This window comes from Sus scrofa, chromosome 13 (assembly GCF_000003025.6).
Source record: "Sus scrofa isolate TJ Tabasco breed Duroc chromosome 13, Sscrofa11.1, whole genome shotgun sequence".
Taxonomy (NCBI): domain Eukaryota; kingdom Metazoa; phylum Chordata; class Mammalia; order Artiodactyla; family Suidae; genus Sus; species Sus scrofa.
In genome coordinates, this window is record NC_010455.5 from 202,033,041 (window position 1) to 202,050,555 (window position 17,515).

The 17,515-nt window shown below is 46.1% G+C and overlaps 1 protein-coding gene across 6 annotated transcripts in view; it reads right to left on the minus strand.

Annotated features, from left to right (window-relative positions):
* ERG (ERG, ETS transcription factor) overlaps positions 1-17,515 on the minus strand; it is a 303,336-nt gene that overhangs the window by 33,804 nt on the left and 252,017 nt on the right. For all 6 annotated transcript variants that reach the window (XM_021068471.1, XM_021068469.1, XM_021068468.1 and 3 more), the window contains 1 exon segment: positions 16,854-17,005. In XM_021068471.1, the coding sequence (XP_020924130.1) occupies positions 16,854-17,005 (152 nt within the window).

Genomic DNA, 17,515 nt, shown 5'->3' on the forward strand with positions numbered 1-17,515 from the left:
GACAGAAGCAGAGACGACCTTTAGTTTAGGGACAGAGCTTGCACCCAGCTTCGTACCCATGGAGGAGCAAAACAGCTAATGGTTTTGAGGGACATGTGAGACATTCGGTGCGGCTGGAGTGGAGGGTTTAAGAGGGAACGCACAGACCTAACGAGGATGGAAATGAAAGCTGGGGTCAGGTCAAGGAGAGCCTTGACTATCTTGCTAAGAAGGCTGGACTTTATGATCTAGGAATGTCAGAGTCACTGAAAATGTCTGTGGAATCAAAGCATGTCCTAAATTACATCAAGCCCAGTAAGCTTGGTAATAAAATAAAAGGCTTTATTGGCAGCCGGAACATTTGTAGTTGGGTTCTGACTCAACCATTCCTTAGATGTAAAAGTTTACCTCTCTGGAGTTTGTTTCTCTTTTTTCTGTGGATAATTAAGTGAACTGCTGGGAGGGCAGACAAGTGAATATGATAATCTATGTGAAAGCACTTTGCCAACAGTAACATACTGCAGAGCAGTAATGCATCCGCACGCTGGATTCCACGTTGCAAACGCTGCTAAAATGAAATAAACAGTCTATTATCACAGGGGGAGCCTCTTTCGTTGAACACGAAAGTCTGATTTATCACTTTAAGATGCTTTCAAAGGTGCTTCTGTCAGATGAACCACGAGTCACTCAAGATTAGTTGTGTTGTTTGCAGTCCGCCAAATGTTTTGAAAACAACTGTGTCATCACATCGCATTTCATGGACATCAAAACAGTAAACCCCAGTGGTATAGGGTAAAAGAAAAAAGAAGCCATCTCTCTCTCTCTCTGAAGCCTCTTATTCGGATCTTAGATGGCACGGTTAATATCCCAAAGGTTTATGAATGCTATTCCAGTACACTGGGGTTAAAAATAAATAAAAAGCCCAGCAGAGTTCTGGAGTTGCACTGTTTAAGGTTGTGGGGGATGGGCAGGTGGACAAGCAGTGGGTGGCAGGAAGGTTACATTTTTTTTTTTTTTTACATTTCCCTGAAACTGGATTTGCCCTAGTAGAGTTCCACTGCCGCCAGGAAAATATCAAGTGGATATTTAAATTAAGCAAAAGGATATTGCATTGCTGAAGACATACTGCACCTCATGAAACCAAAGGTCTCATACAGGCAAACATCCTGTTTCAGAGACCACCCACACCCCCACCACAGGAATGAAGAAAAGAAAATTTAAACAAGAACCAAACCGGCGGTCATCTAAGCCCCGAGTGTCATTTTCCTAACAATACCAACATAAAATATTGGCTTCTAAATAGAACAACCACGCTTGGTAATGAAAAAAAAAAAAATCCAAAAAAATGTACCTCTAAGCCATATCACAATCCTATGAGGTCTTTATCAAACCAGACACTGGTGAGTCTGCCAGGCCAGTCTGCGGCTCAAGACACTCAGAAGCCTAAAAAAATAAGATGTAGCATTTTGCCTCCTTCTAGGAATAGACTTATTTACATTTACAAAGAAATCCAATAAAGAGAACCGGCTCAGGAGATGACTGGTGGCGCAGCAGTTAAGGATCTGGCATTGTTGCTGCTGCGGCTCGGTTGCAACTGTGCTGCAGGATCATTTCCTGGCCTGGGAACTTGGGAATGCCACAGGTGCAGCCTCCCAAAAAGAAAGAACTGGCTCAGATTTGAGCTTCACTCCACCAGGAACTGAAATGTGATCTCAAGCAAAGAGACTACACTCAATATTATTTCTGAATCTTTTTATTTCCAAACTATGAATGGGGCTCAGTTACTGTTTGATAATTACTTACGTCTAATTTTATTGCACCTTGGCCAGTGAATGAGGTCTATATGATACTGATTTTTTCAGTATTGGTCATTAACATTTTTGTAGCCTGTGGCATGGTCAATTTCTACAAATGTCCTTGGAGTGCTTAAAAAGAAGGCATATCCTCTAACTTTTAAGTACATCCTTCCACAAATAACCACTTGATCAAAATTAGTAATGTATACATAATTTTCATGTCATCAATTTATCAAATGCTGAGGAAGGCAAATTAAACCCTCTCACTAAAGTGGATCGGTCTATCTCTCCTCATAGTTCTTCACGTATTTTGAAGCTATGTGATTAGGTACATATAATTTTATCATTGTTATACAGTCTTCATAAATGTAAACTTTTTCCATTATGTAATAACCTTTCATTTTCCCCAGTGATACATTCTGCTTTCTGTTTCCATTCTTGTCAGCTTTATTTTGATTGAAATTTGACTAGAATATCTTATCCCACCTCTTTGCTGTCATTCCTTTTCTGTGTTAGACAGCTCTGTAAACAGCACACAGCTTTTTATTTTTAAAAATCTACTTTATCACTTTCTGTCTTGATGACACGCTCGGTCTACTTGTATTTATTGTTACTGATGTATCTGCTTTCTACTTCTTTGTGCTTTCTATTATTGTCGTCTGTTCTTCTTTATGTCTCCTTTCCAAATGTCTGAGTGGATTGATCTTTTTGGCTTCTGTTTGTTTGTTTGTTTGTCTCTCTACTGATTGGCTATTTCACATTCAACTTTGATTTCTTTACCGGTTAATCTTTAAACAAAACCTAGATTTAATCACCCTAAAGAATGGGAGGAATTTAGGAACCTTCAACATTAGTCTTTCACCATTCATCTTATAGGAAAATATTGGCCAATATTTTTATTCCACATTATTTGAGTCTGTGGAAGGAAAAAAAAAAGTTGAGAGACCAGAAGATAACTAGAGTTTTGTCAGTTTCTCTCTGTTCAATGGAGTTTTTTTCCTACTGCCCTCTGTGCCCTGTTTTCTTGTTGACAAGTTTTCTGTCCTCATAACCCGTTATGTTCAAATAGTCTGGTTTTTTTGCTTTAGTTGGCTCTGAAGTACTTTGTCTTTGGTGTTTCACAGTCTTACTGTAACGTGATGAGAGAAAGAGATTCGTATTTATCCTCTGCCTGGTACTTCCAGTATTTGGAGAATGGTTTTTTTTTTTTTTTTCCAATCAATTTTGGAATAGTCTTGGATTTTATCCCTTCAAATATTTCATCTCTTCCATTTCTCTGGATTTCCTCCTTCCTGGAACTTCTATTGGATCTGTATAGGACATCACTATGAGTCCTTTCCAACTGTTGACTTTTTTTCCTGTATTTTCCACCTCTTTGTCACTGTGCTGCACTCTGCTGACAACAACCTCAAGTCTCCCTTCTCCTCCCCCTGCCCCTTTTCTTTAGGGCCACACCTGCAACGTATGGAAGTTCCCAGGCTAGGGGTCGAATAGGAGCTGCAGCTGCCATTCACAGCCACAACCACAGCAATGTAGGATCCAAGCCAATCTGCGGCCTACACCACAGCTCATGGCAATGCCAGATCCTTAACCCGCTCAGCGACGCCAGGGATCAAACCCACATCCTCATGGACACTAGTTGGGCTCTTAACTCAATGAGCCACAATGGGCACTCTTCAAGTCTCCCTTCTTTAAATCACTCTTCAGTGTTTTCAAAGCAACTGTTTCATCTACCTACTGAGCTTTTTGATATTTTTTGACACCAAGTTTTAAATACATTTTTGTGTTTATAGATAGTCTATCATTTTTCTTCAAGATTATCTGTTCTCTTCTGTAATGCCCTCTTCCCCTCTTTTTTTATTCCTTCTTTTATGTATCTGGTCATTTTAAAATCCATTTACTTTATATTCTCTATGTCACTACTTAATTATCTGACATTCTCGAGGATTTAATCACGCTGTCTATTGTTTCTGCGGAATCTTGGTCTTGGTAGATTGTTTCTTCCTGTTTTCATAATTTGGGGTTGCACGGTCATCTTCTGCAGGCCTTTATCTGTAGGAATTCTGTAAAGCTTAGATTGGAGACAAGCTTCTCCAGGAATATTTTTGTGTGTGTGTCTTTTTTTTTAGGGCCTCACCCGCGGCATAGGGAGGTTCCCAGGCCAGGGGTCCAAGTGGAGCTGCAGCCTCCAGCCTATGTTAGAGCCACAGCAACATGGGATCTGAGCCACGTCTGCAACCACAGGCCATGGCAATGCCGGATCCTTAACCCACTGAACGAGGCCTGGGATCGAACCTGCATCTTCATGGATGCTGGTCAGGTTCGTCTCCGCTGAGCCATGACGGGAACTCCCTCTCCAGGAAGATCTTACATTTACTTCTGCCAGGTACCCAAGGTTATCACTAGAGCATGATCACTTTTCAGTGGTTAATTGCTCAGCCTGGAGACTGCTGGAACACGCAGCTGTGTGCATGGGGGGGAAGGGGAAGGGCAAGGATCAGGTCCAACTCCTGCTTTGCACAAGCCCAAGATCACATATCCCGCCCCAGTTAACCTTTAAAACCCGAATCTCTGTATTACAGACTTTGGAACCCCACCCGATCCAAGCCATCTAAGGGACCAGTAACAGCACGAGAACAGGCTGCCTTGTCTCCATTCCCTCACCTTGTTTTTCATCCTTAAGGAATTCACCTGATCTGACGATCTGACGTTCTCCCCAGCTCAGCTGTGCATGTATTTTTTATTTTTGTCTTTTCTAGGGCCGCTCCCAAGGCATATGGAGGTTCCCAGGCTAGGGGGGTCCAATCGGAGCTGCAGCTGCCAGCCTAAACCAGAGCCACAGCAACATGGGATCCGAGCCATGTCTGTGACCTACATCACAGCTCACGGCGACGCCGGATCCTTAACCCACTGAGCAAGGCCAGGGATCAAACCTGCAACCTCATGGTTCCTAGTCGGATTCGTTAACCACTGCACCACGACGGGAACGCCTCAGCTGTGCATTTAAAAGGATGTTCGCCTCCATTCATCACTGGCAGGTGTTCTGCAAAAGACCCTTTCAGGTTCAATACTTTACTAGAACCAAGAGTCTTCTCTTCATATTTTTTACTCATTTACTTTGAAACTTTTCCATCTTCAACGCAGCCATCAACCTAGCTCATGCCATGTTCTACTTCATTCAGGTACTAATCAATTATCATAAATTTAAATGTATATGTGAACAGTTCAATAGCCCATGAAAGAGCACAAACACTATTTTTAAAAGTGTGCCTACTTTCAACGCGCTGAGAATCAACAATTCCGTTATTGATTTTATTCAAAAAATACATGACTAAATTATTTTTGTTGGGCTCTAAAGATACCTCAGACATTCGGACATGCCAGAATATTTCACTGGATGGAGTCATTTGCAACTCTCCCTGAGTGAATTATCTGGTTTGGGGATTTTGTTTTTATGTTTTTCCCCTACTGCCTCCCCTTAGTTATTCCATGCCAACACGGCTTACGTGCATCCTGTTTTAGAAATGGAATGACTTGTTCCACTTAAACGTTTCTCCCTGCTTGGGTTTTCTTTGCCCCTCTTTAAATGTGGGTGTCTTTGGTCCCCCACTCTCCTCACTCCACCAATACCCCTGGGCATCCTACACTCCCATGTTCTAACTACAACAAGCTTATGCTGTGTGGGGTTTCCAGGACAGCCATAACAGAGTACTACAGACAAAAAGGCTTAAAACCGCAGAAATTTACTGCCTCACTGTTCTGGAGGTGACAAGCCTGAAATCAAGGTGTTGGGAGAGCTGGTCTCCCTCTAGGACCCTGGGTAGAATCCTCCCTATCCTCTTCTGCCATCTGGGGATGGCCAGCCATCCTCAGGGTTCTTGGCTTGTGGCTGCATCCTTCCAACTTCTGCTCCATCTTACCATGGCCTTCTCACTGCATCTTCACATCATCTCCCCTCCTTGTATGTCTGCGTCCAAACTCCTCCTTTGGACAAGGGCACCCGTCATTTCATTACACCCGCCCTTGTGTCCTCAAATCTGAAAATACTCCAGTTCCAAATCAGGTCACATCCCAAGGCACTGGAAGTTAACACTTCAACCTATCTTTTGATCGGTGGCACAATTCCACGTGTAACGCATGCTTACCGTTTGAGTCTAGGGCTCTCTCCCAAATGCCTGGCCCAACATGAAAAGAAGAGCTGCGATTTGGGGAGGTGTTACTACACGCCAGGCACTGTTAATGCCCTTCACATATCCTGTCTTCTTTAACCCACGCAGCACTAGATAAAGTAGGCATCACTGTCATTCTCACTTTGGTGGCAAGAAAACTAAGGATCGGCAAGATTAAGTGGCTTCCCAGAGCAGAGGTTAGAACTTGTGTGCTGACCGTGAAAAAGGTTTTAAGCCTATAGTCTACGCAGGGCCATAAACTGCCTTGGGAGTATCCCCCAGGTGTCTTAAGTACAGGATGAACCACACCAGAATCACCTATCTTAATTTTTTTTCTATGTTTACTAAGATCCACCCAGACACTCTTACTAAATTAAAGCTATTTTTTTTTGTAGGGTACATCTGCGGCTTATAGACATTCTCAGGCTAGGGGTCAAATTGCAGCTGCAGCTGCTGGCCTACACCACAGCCATGGAAACACCGGATCCGAGCCACATCTGTGACGTACACTGCAGCTTGCGGCAACACCAGATCCTTAACCCACGGAGGGAGGCCAGGGATTGAACCTGCATCGTCACAGACCCTACGTCAGGTTCTTAACCGACTGAGCCACAATGGGAATTTCAAAGCTATTTTCTTTTTTTTTTAATATAATGATGTGTATTTTTTCTATTACAGCTAGTTTACAGTGTCCTGTCAATTGTCTACTGTCCAGCAAGGTGACCCAGGTACATATACATGTATACATTCTTTTTTTCCCAGATTATCATGCTCCATCGTAAGTGACTAGATATAGTTCCCAGTGCTATATAGCAGGATCTCATTGCTTATCCACTCCAAAGGCAATAGTTTGCATCTATTAACCCAAAATTCCCAGTCCATCCCACTCCCTCCCCTTCCTCCTTGGCAACCACAAGCCTATTCTCCAAGTCCATGATTTTCCTTTCTGTGGAAAGGTTCATTTGTGCCATATATTAGATCCCAGATCATATGGTATTTGTCTCTCTCTTTCTGATTTACTTCACTTAGTATGAGAGTTTCTAGTTCCATCCATGTTGCTGCAAATGGCATTATTTTATTCTTTTTTATGGCTGAGTAGTATTCCATTGTGTATATATTCCACTTCTTCTTAATTCAGTCATCTGTTGATGGACATTTAGGTTGTCCAAAGCTATTTTTAATTTGATTCTTCTCTTGGTTTCAAGAAAAACAGAAAAGTCACTATCATCATGGAAATGTAGAGGTTAAAGGCTGAGCAACACGGTGGACGATTCTGGATATCTCGTCTCCCCTGTTACTAATGTCCCCTTGGGAAAGACTGCTTCAGAATCTCTACAGCAACTTAACAAATTGATTCCATCCTTCTATTTTCTTATGTTCTTCTGGGACATTTTTGACAGGGTTATGTTGGAATAAGAGCCCAGACTCTGGGTTCTGGCAGAACTGGATTAGAATTCTGGCTCTCCACATCACTGGCTAAGACATCTAGGCCAACTATCTTGGTTTCCCTAGTTTTAGTTCCTTTATCTGTAAAGTGAGAATAATAAAGAGGATCTATAGCATAAGGTAATTGCAGGATTTAAATGATAATACCTTTGAAACAAAGTGCATGGCCAAGTACACTCAACAAATGGTGGCTGCTGCCATTTCTGCTTTTATTATTTTATTTGACTTTTTTTTTTGGGGGGGGGGCGGAACCCACAGCATATGGAAGTTCCCAGGCTAGGGAACTATAGCTATAGCTACCAGCCTACACCACCCACAGCAATGAGGGATCCAAGCCTCATCTGCGAACTACACCACAGCTCATGGCAGCACCAGATCCTTAACCCACTGAGCAAGGCCAGGGATCAAACCCTCATCCTCATGGATACAAGTTAGGCTCGTTACCCCTGAGCTACGATGGGAACTCCTGTTTTTATTATTTTAGTCACACATGCAACATAATGGCAGTTTCCTCAATCACTACTCAGCTCACAGCTTTAAAATATAATGAGTTGTGACTTTTGGACCTGGGTTGTCGTTGCCGTGGTTGTTCAGTTGCTTGACTTTGCATAAAAAAATGTCAAGAGGAGCTTAGAGGAACACATCCCGTAATGCAGACATGATGGGTGAGAGCTTCGCAAGACGAAGCAAAATAAAGAAACGAGTCACTTGTAGGAAACAAACCTGTGATTGCCAAAGAGGAGAGGGGCACGGGAGGGCAAATTAGGGGTATGGGAGTAACAGATACAAACTATTATGTCTAAGGTAGTTAAGCAACAAGGATTTATCCTATAGCCAGGGGAATTATAGCCATTATCTTGTCACCACCTATCATGGAGGATACTCTTCAAAAGCACACTGAAAACTACCGCAATATTAGAAAACAACTCTAACATTTTCAATCGTATGGCCACATCCGTGGCATATGGAACTTCCGGTCCAGGGACGGAATCTGAGCCACAGCTATGACCTACACTGCAGCTGCAGCAATGCCAGATCCTTCACCCCACTGCGCCAGGGCTGGGGATCAACCCATGCCTCTGCATCAACCCACGCCAGTGCAGTTGGGCTCTTAACCAACTGTGCCACAGTTGGAACCCCAACTCTACTTCAAATTTTAAAAAGAAACATTCAGTTTTACCAACAAATCCTTTACCTATAAATGACCGCCGACCTGGGGAATTGGTGCTGGTTTCAAGCATGTATGCATATTTGCCATGGAAAGCCTTTCTACTCTTTAGGGCTCGTTTTCTCATGTTAAGAGATCTGTGATAGTTAATTTTGCATGCCCACTTGACTAGATCATAAGATGCCTAGATATTTGGTCAAACATTATTCCAGGTGTGTCTCTGAGAGTGTTTCCAGAAGATACCAGCATTCTAATTGGTAGACTGAGTGGAGCAAAGACAAGGAGAGAGGGAGAGAGAGAAGGAGCGAGGGATATTGGCTCTGTTTCTTCAAAGAACCCTAATACAAAGTTGAACAAGAGTCTCCAAAAATCTTGCAACTCCAACTCCTGTGATTCTGGGTTTCATAGACTCACGAAATCTGGATTCCCATTAACTCAATACATGCATGTTTAGGAGTTCCCGTCATGGTGCAGCAGAAAGGAATCCGACTAGGAACCATGAGGTTGTGGGTTTGATCCCTGGCTTTGCTCAGTGGATGAAGGACCTGGCGTTGCCATGAGCTGTGGTGTAGGTCACAGACGCGGCTCAGATCCTGCATTGCTGTGGCTGTGGTGTAGGAGGGCAGCTGTAGCTCTGATTCGACTCCTAGTGTGGGAACCTCCATATGCCACAGTGCGTCCCTAAAAAGCCAAAAAAAAAAAAAAAATGCATGTTTAGTGACCTCCACACCCAGGCCACCTCCACACATGGGCTTCTTCCTGGGGCTTAAGAATGCAAAAGACAAAATCAGCAACTCACGAAGCTTACAATCTAAGAGAACAGACAGACTTATAAACAACCACCTCTAATAAGATTAAATCGTAATATGCTGGCCATCTGGACTTGCTTGGATAGTATATTCTTCTATTACTTGTTATGCATCTGGCTTCAAGTCCAGCTTAGACATGTCATATTCAGGAAGGCTGATGTGCGGGCTATGTGAGGCTTGTGCCACTCTGAGAACTCAAAAGCCTGACTTCCTAATAAACCAGACCAGTAAAGACTCAGCATGTGCTCTCTGTCTGCATGAGCTGCTGGCTAGTGTAACTTGCTCTGTCCATGTTGATGTCACAGGAAAGAGGCTGCAACTGTGGCAGGAAGGGGGTCTACAGCCTGGGCGAACCCCACATATGAATGCCAGGGATCCTGCTTTCAGGATTCTGTATGAAGAAAAACACTGCCTTCCCTGTGAAACTTCTTTTTGAAAACAGGGATTATTTTTCCAAATGCCTCTCTTTACACTGGCCGTCAGGAAGCTCTAAGTCATCCTGGAAGTTCAGCTACAGCATCCTGGAGAAGCTTGTGGCCAAAATGGCGCCACTCTTCCTTCACGTGATCTTGGCTTTCCATTAACATTTGTAACTGCCTTGGTATTGACTCCGAGTGCCTATTTGATCAGTAGGTTGGTTCATGTGATTAGCAGTAGTTTAGTTCACAAGGTATCTCAAATCCTTCATGGAATTAAATACTGCAACCTTTATATAGATGCCTCAAAGAATATAACAGAAAACAAAATCAAGTCTGGTGGTGAAAGAATTTGAAGGAAGTTGTCAGACAAGCAATGAGGGTGCCCAAAGATGAGGGCTGGCTTCTTAGGGTGGATTTCAAAGATGCCCTGAAAAGTGAGGAAGGAGGAAGGGCATTCTAGCAGGGGGAACAGCATGGACAAAGACACTGAGCAGTGACAATGCAGCCTAGGAGTAGAATGATGGAAATGGGAGGCCAGACAAGGCAGAGGCAAATGGCAGAGGCTGCAAAGGAATTTAAAATCACGTCATGAGAGGGACAAAGGAAGCTTTTCTTTGCTAGTCATCTTGTTCCTCGGATATTTTGAAACACTTGTCTGAATCACTCATTTGGGCTCTTAATCATGCTCGCTCCCGTCACGCACTCCTTACTTCATGTGGCTGAGTCTTATCTGCTTCTCGCAGGCTTTGGTCATTTCCTCTGTGACTAGCAGAGGAGTAACAAGGACTCGGTGAATCCTGCATGGGTTGGGTAGAAGTTACCCGGTGAGGAGGGCCTGAGTAAGACACAAGAAAAATACTTCCAGCCAGGCGTGTTTGGGGGTGCCAAGAACAGGGGGTATAAAATCTCACAAGAGCTTTTATTCTTGGTGACTGGACTAGCCTAAGCGCTCAGTGAATGAATGAATGGATGAATGAATGAACCAGTGAAGAGGTGAGCGGGCAGCTCTTCATCCCTGAGACTTCTGGCTCCGATGGGGGTCTGCGCTCAGGGTGGATATTTAGAAAACAAAAAAGAAGTGTTGTAAAAGCCCCAAGACTTAGCATCCATCGTCTGGAATAAAAACAAAGAAAAAGAAGTGTCTTTTCAAAATGATGTAAGCTGCTGAAACCAGAGGTGCTGTTGCATGGTGGTCAGCATTTTGCAACTTGGAAGGCAAGTGCATGAAGGCCACGCCTTCCTCTTTGCTAGCCCTCTCAGCACATAGCCAAGTTCACTGTCAAGGCCTGAAAAGTAACAGTGGCTGCCAGAGGCCACCAGCTACACGGAGGGACAGCATCACGGATGCAGAGGCTCCACGAGATACTGTGAAACTTACATTCTCTAGAACGCGTTGGCCCCACTGTACAACGGGGACCCACTGTTTCCAAACATCAGTCTGTGTTCGCAGCCTTGGTGAAGCAGAATTGGAAACACCCAGAAGTCAGATTCCTGTGTTGTTCCCAAGCTGTTGTGGCCATTGATCAGAATATAACAAAATGCACACAGGCCAAGTGTTGTGCTTGATCCCATCTGTCTGAATGGAGCTCCGTGCTGACACCACCAATGGAGCTTCAGGCTTCGTCCTCAGCTCTTGCACTGTATGTTGTGCCTTTGATGGCCCTGGATCTTCCTGCGGATGCCTAGACACGTGGCCTTTACAGAATTCACTGTGCCAACCAATGCCAGCCCCCAAGATACACCTGAAGGGAGACGCTTTCAAACAATATTTTCTATCCTTCCTTTTTGCCAGCTCCCTTTTCTAAATCATGTCTCTATTTAAAACAATAAAAGCTCGATTAAAGTAAAACGTATTTAGTGTTTTCTACCTAGATGAGAACTTCTCAAACCTTACTATCCATGAAAATCATCCAGGAAGGTGTTAACAGGGTGGATTCCTCAACCCCACACCCAAATTCAGAAAACATGGACACACGCATTTTTAAATCCTAAGTCTCCCAGATAATCCCAACGCAAGTGGTTCTGATCCCACTCGCAGCAACATTTCCCAATCAGCCTCCACGTTAAGCTGAGCCAACAAAGAGCCATTTACCTGGGTCACAGGTCTGGGGCTCCTCTTATGAAGACTGATTTCACTGAATGATCCATTGATCTACAGCCATGAACATAAGAGCCCAATCCCGTGAGATGTAGACCTAGATATAGAGATATTCATATAGCTAGATAGACAGAAAGATAAACAGGTAGATAGAAAAATAGAAGAAAGAGAGAGGTGGATAGATAGATGGATAGATAGAAGTAGAGAGAGATAGAAGACAGATGAGAAAAAGAGAGAGATGATGGAGAGAGGCAGAGAGGTAGATGGATAGTACAGGTGTGATATATTTTCTAATTGCTATGCTTTGAAGGATGAGGCACAACCACCAACCTGCCAGGCCAACAGGTATAAGCCAGAGCTTCCCAGAATGCCTGGTGGCCCCACCGATGGAGTGTTTTCCCGCGCCTTCCCTGTTACCCTCCTACAACAAACCAAGGAACACATTTTTCTCCAGAATGAACAGCTGGTCCCTCCTTCCCATGAATTTTCTTCTTATCCTGGGAACACTGAAGCAGGTAGTGATGGAGGCAACCCCTTCACACAGCTGGCTGACACTCTGGAGCCAAATTAACACCTACATTTTGCAACTGTGCAGGATTTTAAAGTTTGCATTCAAATATATACATGCATATATACAGAAACATAAAAGGTTCCCTCCTGGTTTCACTGTCTGTTAAGTTCTTAACACTAGCCCATGCGCTTTATCCATTTACTGTGAAAACTGATTCCATCTTGTTCTTTGATTTAGATTTGCGTGGGCTTTCTCAAAAGCGTTCTGATACAAAGACACAGTGTAAATGTATTCCATGAAGGTATACATTTAGTTCATAGTGATATTTTCTGTGTTTCACTAAAGCTCTGGTGTGAATTACAGGCAGTGAGTCTAAAAACCAGGGACTTTGAGGAGTTCCCATCGTGGTGCGGAGGAAACGAATCCAACTAGGAGTCATGAGGTGGCGGGTTTGATCCCTGACCTCGCTCAGTGGGTTCAGGATCCGGTGTTGCCATGAGCTGTGGTATAGGTCACAGACGTGGTTCAGATCTGGCATGGCTGTAGCTGTGGCATAGGCTAGTGGCTCCAGCTCCAATTAGATCCTTAGCCTGGGAACCACCATATGCCGCAGATACAGCCCTAAAAGGACAAAAGACAAAAAAATTAAAAAATAACTAAAAACCAGGGACTTTGAGAAGTGAGGGACTGAAGTACAAGACCCAGTCTGAGGGCAGACAATGGTCCGAGGTCCTGTTCTCGCTCCCCTCTGCCTGCACGTCAACTTGGTGGTCAAGGTGCATCGTGACTCTTTTTAGGTCTGGGACATGAATGCCAGTATGGAGCTGACTGATGGTGCAAATGCTTAGCAATAATCAATGGATTCCTTTGCAGCTACCTTTTTGATGTGCACTGACGAGTGCCAACAAATGTGCCAACCAAGTGCCAACCAGTGTGCTTACCTTTTTGATTTGCACTGACAAGTGCCAACCAATGCGTCTACCAATGTGGGAACTGTATGAGTCAGTCAGAACCAGGTGTGGAGAAATCTACCTATGCATGCAGAGCTCTCTAGGCCCCAAGTGTGGTGGAGTCAGGCGCCTGGATCCTAGAGGATACAGAGGTGGCCGTGGACAGATCTGCACCCATGTCCTACAGGCTCCACACTGGGGAATCTTCTGGATTGTACAATACTGCTGCTGCTGCTGCTGTGTGTGTGTGTGTGTGTGTGTGTGTGTGAGAGAGAGAGAGAGAGAGAGAGAGAGAGAGAGAGAGCGAGCACACATACATGAGGCTTGACCAATAACCGAAAGACTCACAACTTGCAAAATCAGCCACAATCAGCTCTCTTACAAACCCTATTAACCGACTAACTGCCCCTGCATTGGCATGAAGCAACCAAAGGAGGGAACAGCAGAAAGAGGACTTTCTTCAGGAGATGAAACCGGCCTTTACACAAAGACTCAAGGTGAGCCAATCTGTGTAACCACCCTTCCAGCCACCCACCTATTTAATAAGCACCTGCTACGTGGATCAGAAATGGTGGCGGCTCAGACTTGATTAAATTGGTGCCTGCCCATGAGGCTTCGGGTTCGATCCCTGGCCTTGCTCAGTGGGACGAGGATCTGGCGTTGCCGTGAGCCGTGGTGTAGGCCAGCAGTTACAGCGCCGATTGGACCCCTAGCCTGGGAACCTCCATATGCCAGAGGAGCAGCCCTAGAAAAGGCAAAAAGACAAATAAATAAGTAAATAAATTGTTGCCTGGCCTCTTCCCCGTGTAAATCTCTCTCCTGTTTTCTAAATATTTTATTTAACACAGGAAGCCGCAAGCCTGGCCCTAGAGGAAAGGATATTGATGACACCAAAGCACACGGATGGTGTGACAGAAACAGGACCTCATCAGTCAAAAGGACGTGATGGCACCAGGCTTCACCTCCTGGGTCTGTGATTTCATGAGGAACCAGAATAAGCATCTTCAAGGCAGGCCTTTCCTCAGATTGATTCTCTCATCTTAGAGAACTAAAAACTGTGCTTTGCCTAAAGTGAAGAAATTATATTCCTTTTGTTCCTCTTTATAGGGCCACTCCGTGGCATATGAAAGCTCCCAGGCTAGGGGTCCCACTGGAGCTGCAGCTGCCAACCTACACCACAGCCACAGTAATGCGGGATCTGAGCCACATCTGCAACCTACACTGCATTTTGCCACAACACCGGATCCTTAACCCACTGAGTGAGGCCAGGGCTTGAACACACATCCTCATGGATACGAGTCAGGTTCTTAACCTGCTGAGCCACAATGGGAACTCCCAGAAATTACATTCTTAAGGAGGAAGGCAAAGGATGCGATGGGCTTGGGTGGACATCCTGGGCTGTTTCCTCATCCTGTTAGTCTCCAGCCCGTGTCCATGGCAACAGCATCTCTGCCCCCTCCCCCTCCCCAGGCATCCATCTATTCTCAAGCCATTTTCAGGTACCCTGCATCCGGGATTGGCTTCTCAGACATCTGCACATCCATATTTTTTCCTGTTCACCAGGAGAGATGCCTGTTCTAAGTCACAGGCACAGGTGACGGGTCTCAGAATGTCTTCATTGCCAAGATCAAACCAAATACATGCCTTCTGTATAAATGCCAATGGCCTTGCAAGAATCATCAAAACCAGCCAGACCCCACTGTCTCCTATAAAAGTCCCACCACGTGATTCAAGATCGGGGCTAGGGATCCCTTCGGACTTAACTGCACGGAATCCACTTCATGCAGCTGAGCCACCCGGAGAAGAAATGCAGTCCACGAGCCCAAGTCAGATGTTCTGCCAAGTACCCTGCATTCTGCACTCTCCTGTTTGGAAGGTGATGGAAATGGAGTCCCTGCAGGTGAGCTCACGCAGAATGAGGGGTGAGGGTGGGGAGCAGGTCACGGGGAGGGGGGGTAGAGGGGGATTGGAGCTTCCTTTGCCATCACGGAGAGAAGTGGGATGACCCCCAGAGCCAGAGGGATTCAGGTCTGCACCAAATCCACTCCCTCCCACGCCTTCTGTTACTCCCACAGCAAGGAGCAGCCCAGGGCTGCTGCCCAGAGGCTAGGCACGCCTCATCCACCCTTCCCTCGGTTCATACCCTCCGAGCACCCACTCCACACCAGGCATTGAACTTGGCCATGGACTTGGGGCCCTTGTGGGGCTTCCACTCTACTGAGAGAGGAAGATAATTAACATAATATTATATAATAACTTGCACATCAATGTCCACTATAGTGACAGATGGCAATAAATATAAATGCAATAAAGGAAGATGGGGGGGTTGAGAGCCACTGGGTGGGGTGGGGAGGGGCTGCTCTAGACGGGGCGGTCAGGAAAGGTCCCTGAAGAGCCCGGGTGAAGGACGGGGGCTGCGAGGGCAGAACCAGAGGGGAACCAGGTGCTTCGGGGAGTGATGGGAGGGAGCCTGGGGCGTTGGGGGGCTGCCATGAGGGGTTGAGCGTCACCCCAACCCCCAAGAAAGAGCGGGAAGGTGTCCTGGGTTGCGTTCTATCCCGGCTTCTAATGAATTCGATGCTGACCTCCCTGAGCTTCCTCTTCCTCATCAGGGAACCTGGGACAAGGATACCATACATTTCCCAAGACTTTGTGACACCAAGACTGTGACCCAAATCACTTACCAAACTCCTAAGGGAGAGTCAGGAGCAGTGACCCACCGAGCAGCGACAGTTGTCACTGCTGCTCTTGCTGTTGTGATATTTGGGTTTGGGGTTTTTTTTAGGTGGTGCATCTCCTCTGTGGAGTTTTAAGTCGGCCTTCCTATTGCCTTTCATTTGCTAAATAAACACATTCCTGGCGTTTTCCTCCCGTTCGGGCGGGGTTTAGACTGGCTTCTGGAACAGAGTCCACCTCACTGGACAGTTAGGCTGGGACTGCAGATGAGCTCCGACGACAGAGGACCCCCAACTTTGTATTTTGCCAGATAAGGAAAAAATCGAAACCTAACTTCTAGCATAAATAGCACTGCATAAAAGGAAGGATATTTAACAGCAAAGAATCTCAGAGACAAGGCAACTCCTTCTGAGAAAGGTCGCTTTTTATGGATCCCCCCTCCCCTGTCTCTCTCTATCTCTCAGTCTGTTTCTCTCCCTGTCTCTGTCTCTCTCTCTCCCTCTCTTTCTGTCTCTCTCTCTGTCTCTCTCTCCTTCTCTTTGTCTGTTTCTCTCACTCTGTCTCTTTCTCTGTTTCTCTCTTTTTCTCTTCCACTCTCCATCTCTCTGCCTCTCTGTCTCTGTCTCTGTCTCTGTCTCTCTCTCTCTCTCACACACACACACACACACACACACACACACACAGATTGGGAACCTTTCGCCACAGGTGGGCCGAACCTCTGCTGACGCCCCTCCGCATCCACTGCCCCAGGCAGCAGCAGGTGACCCGTGTCACCACGGGCAAGGACAGAAAGCTGCGTGGCGCTCCAGCACGCTGGCGGACTTGCTCTGACCTGCTGGGACGATGACCCGGCGCTCGCTGGTGGTCATGTTTGGGGGCGGCACGTGCTTCTCCTCCATGTAGCTGCCGTAACTCATGCCCACGGCGTCCGGGCTGCCCACCATCTTCCCGCCCTTGGCCATGCTGCACTCCTCGGGGGAGCTCCTGGACGGGAAGAAGACACACTGTCCGTTACTGCGGCCGCTCCTCGCCAGCCTCCCCGCCTGCTTCTGATGCACAGAAGGGGGTCGGGGAGTGGAGACGTGTGAGAAGACAAGTCCAGGGTCCACTATGACCTGACTGTGCCTCCCCTCCCCCGAAAATCCATGCGGTGAAGCCCTAATCCCCATCTAACCGCATGTGAAGGTTAGAAGTTTGGGGGGAAGATTAAGTTTAGACACGGTCACGAGGGTGGGGCCCCCATCATGGTATTAGTGTCCTTATAAGAAGAGGAAGCGACAAGAGATGTCCCCCCTCCCCTCCCCCCTTCCTTCCCTCCCCTCTCCCCCTTCCTCCTCCTCCTCCCCCCTTCCTTTCCTCCCCTCTCCCCTCCTCCCCCCACCCCTCCCCTTCACCCTCCTCCATCCCCTCCCCCTCCCCCTACTGTCTCCTCCCACCTCCCTTTCTCTCCCCCTCCTCTCCTCCCTCTTCTTCCCCCTCCCCCCACTGAGTTCA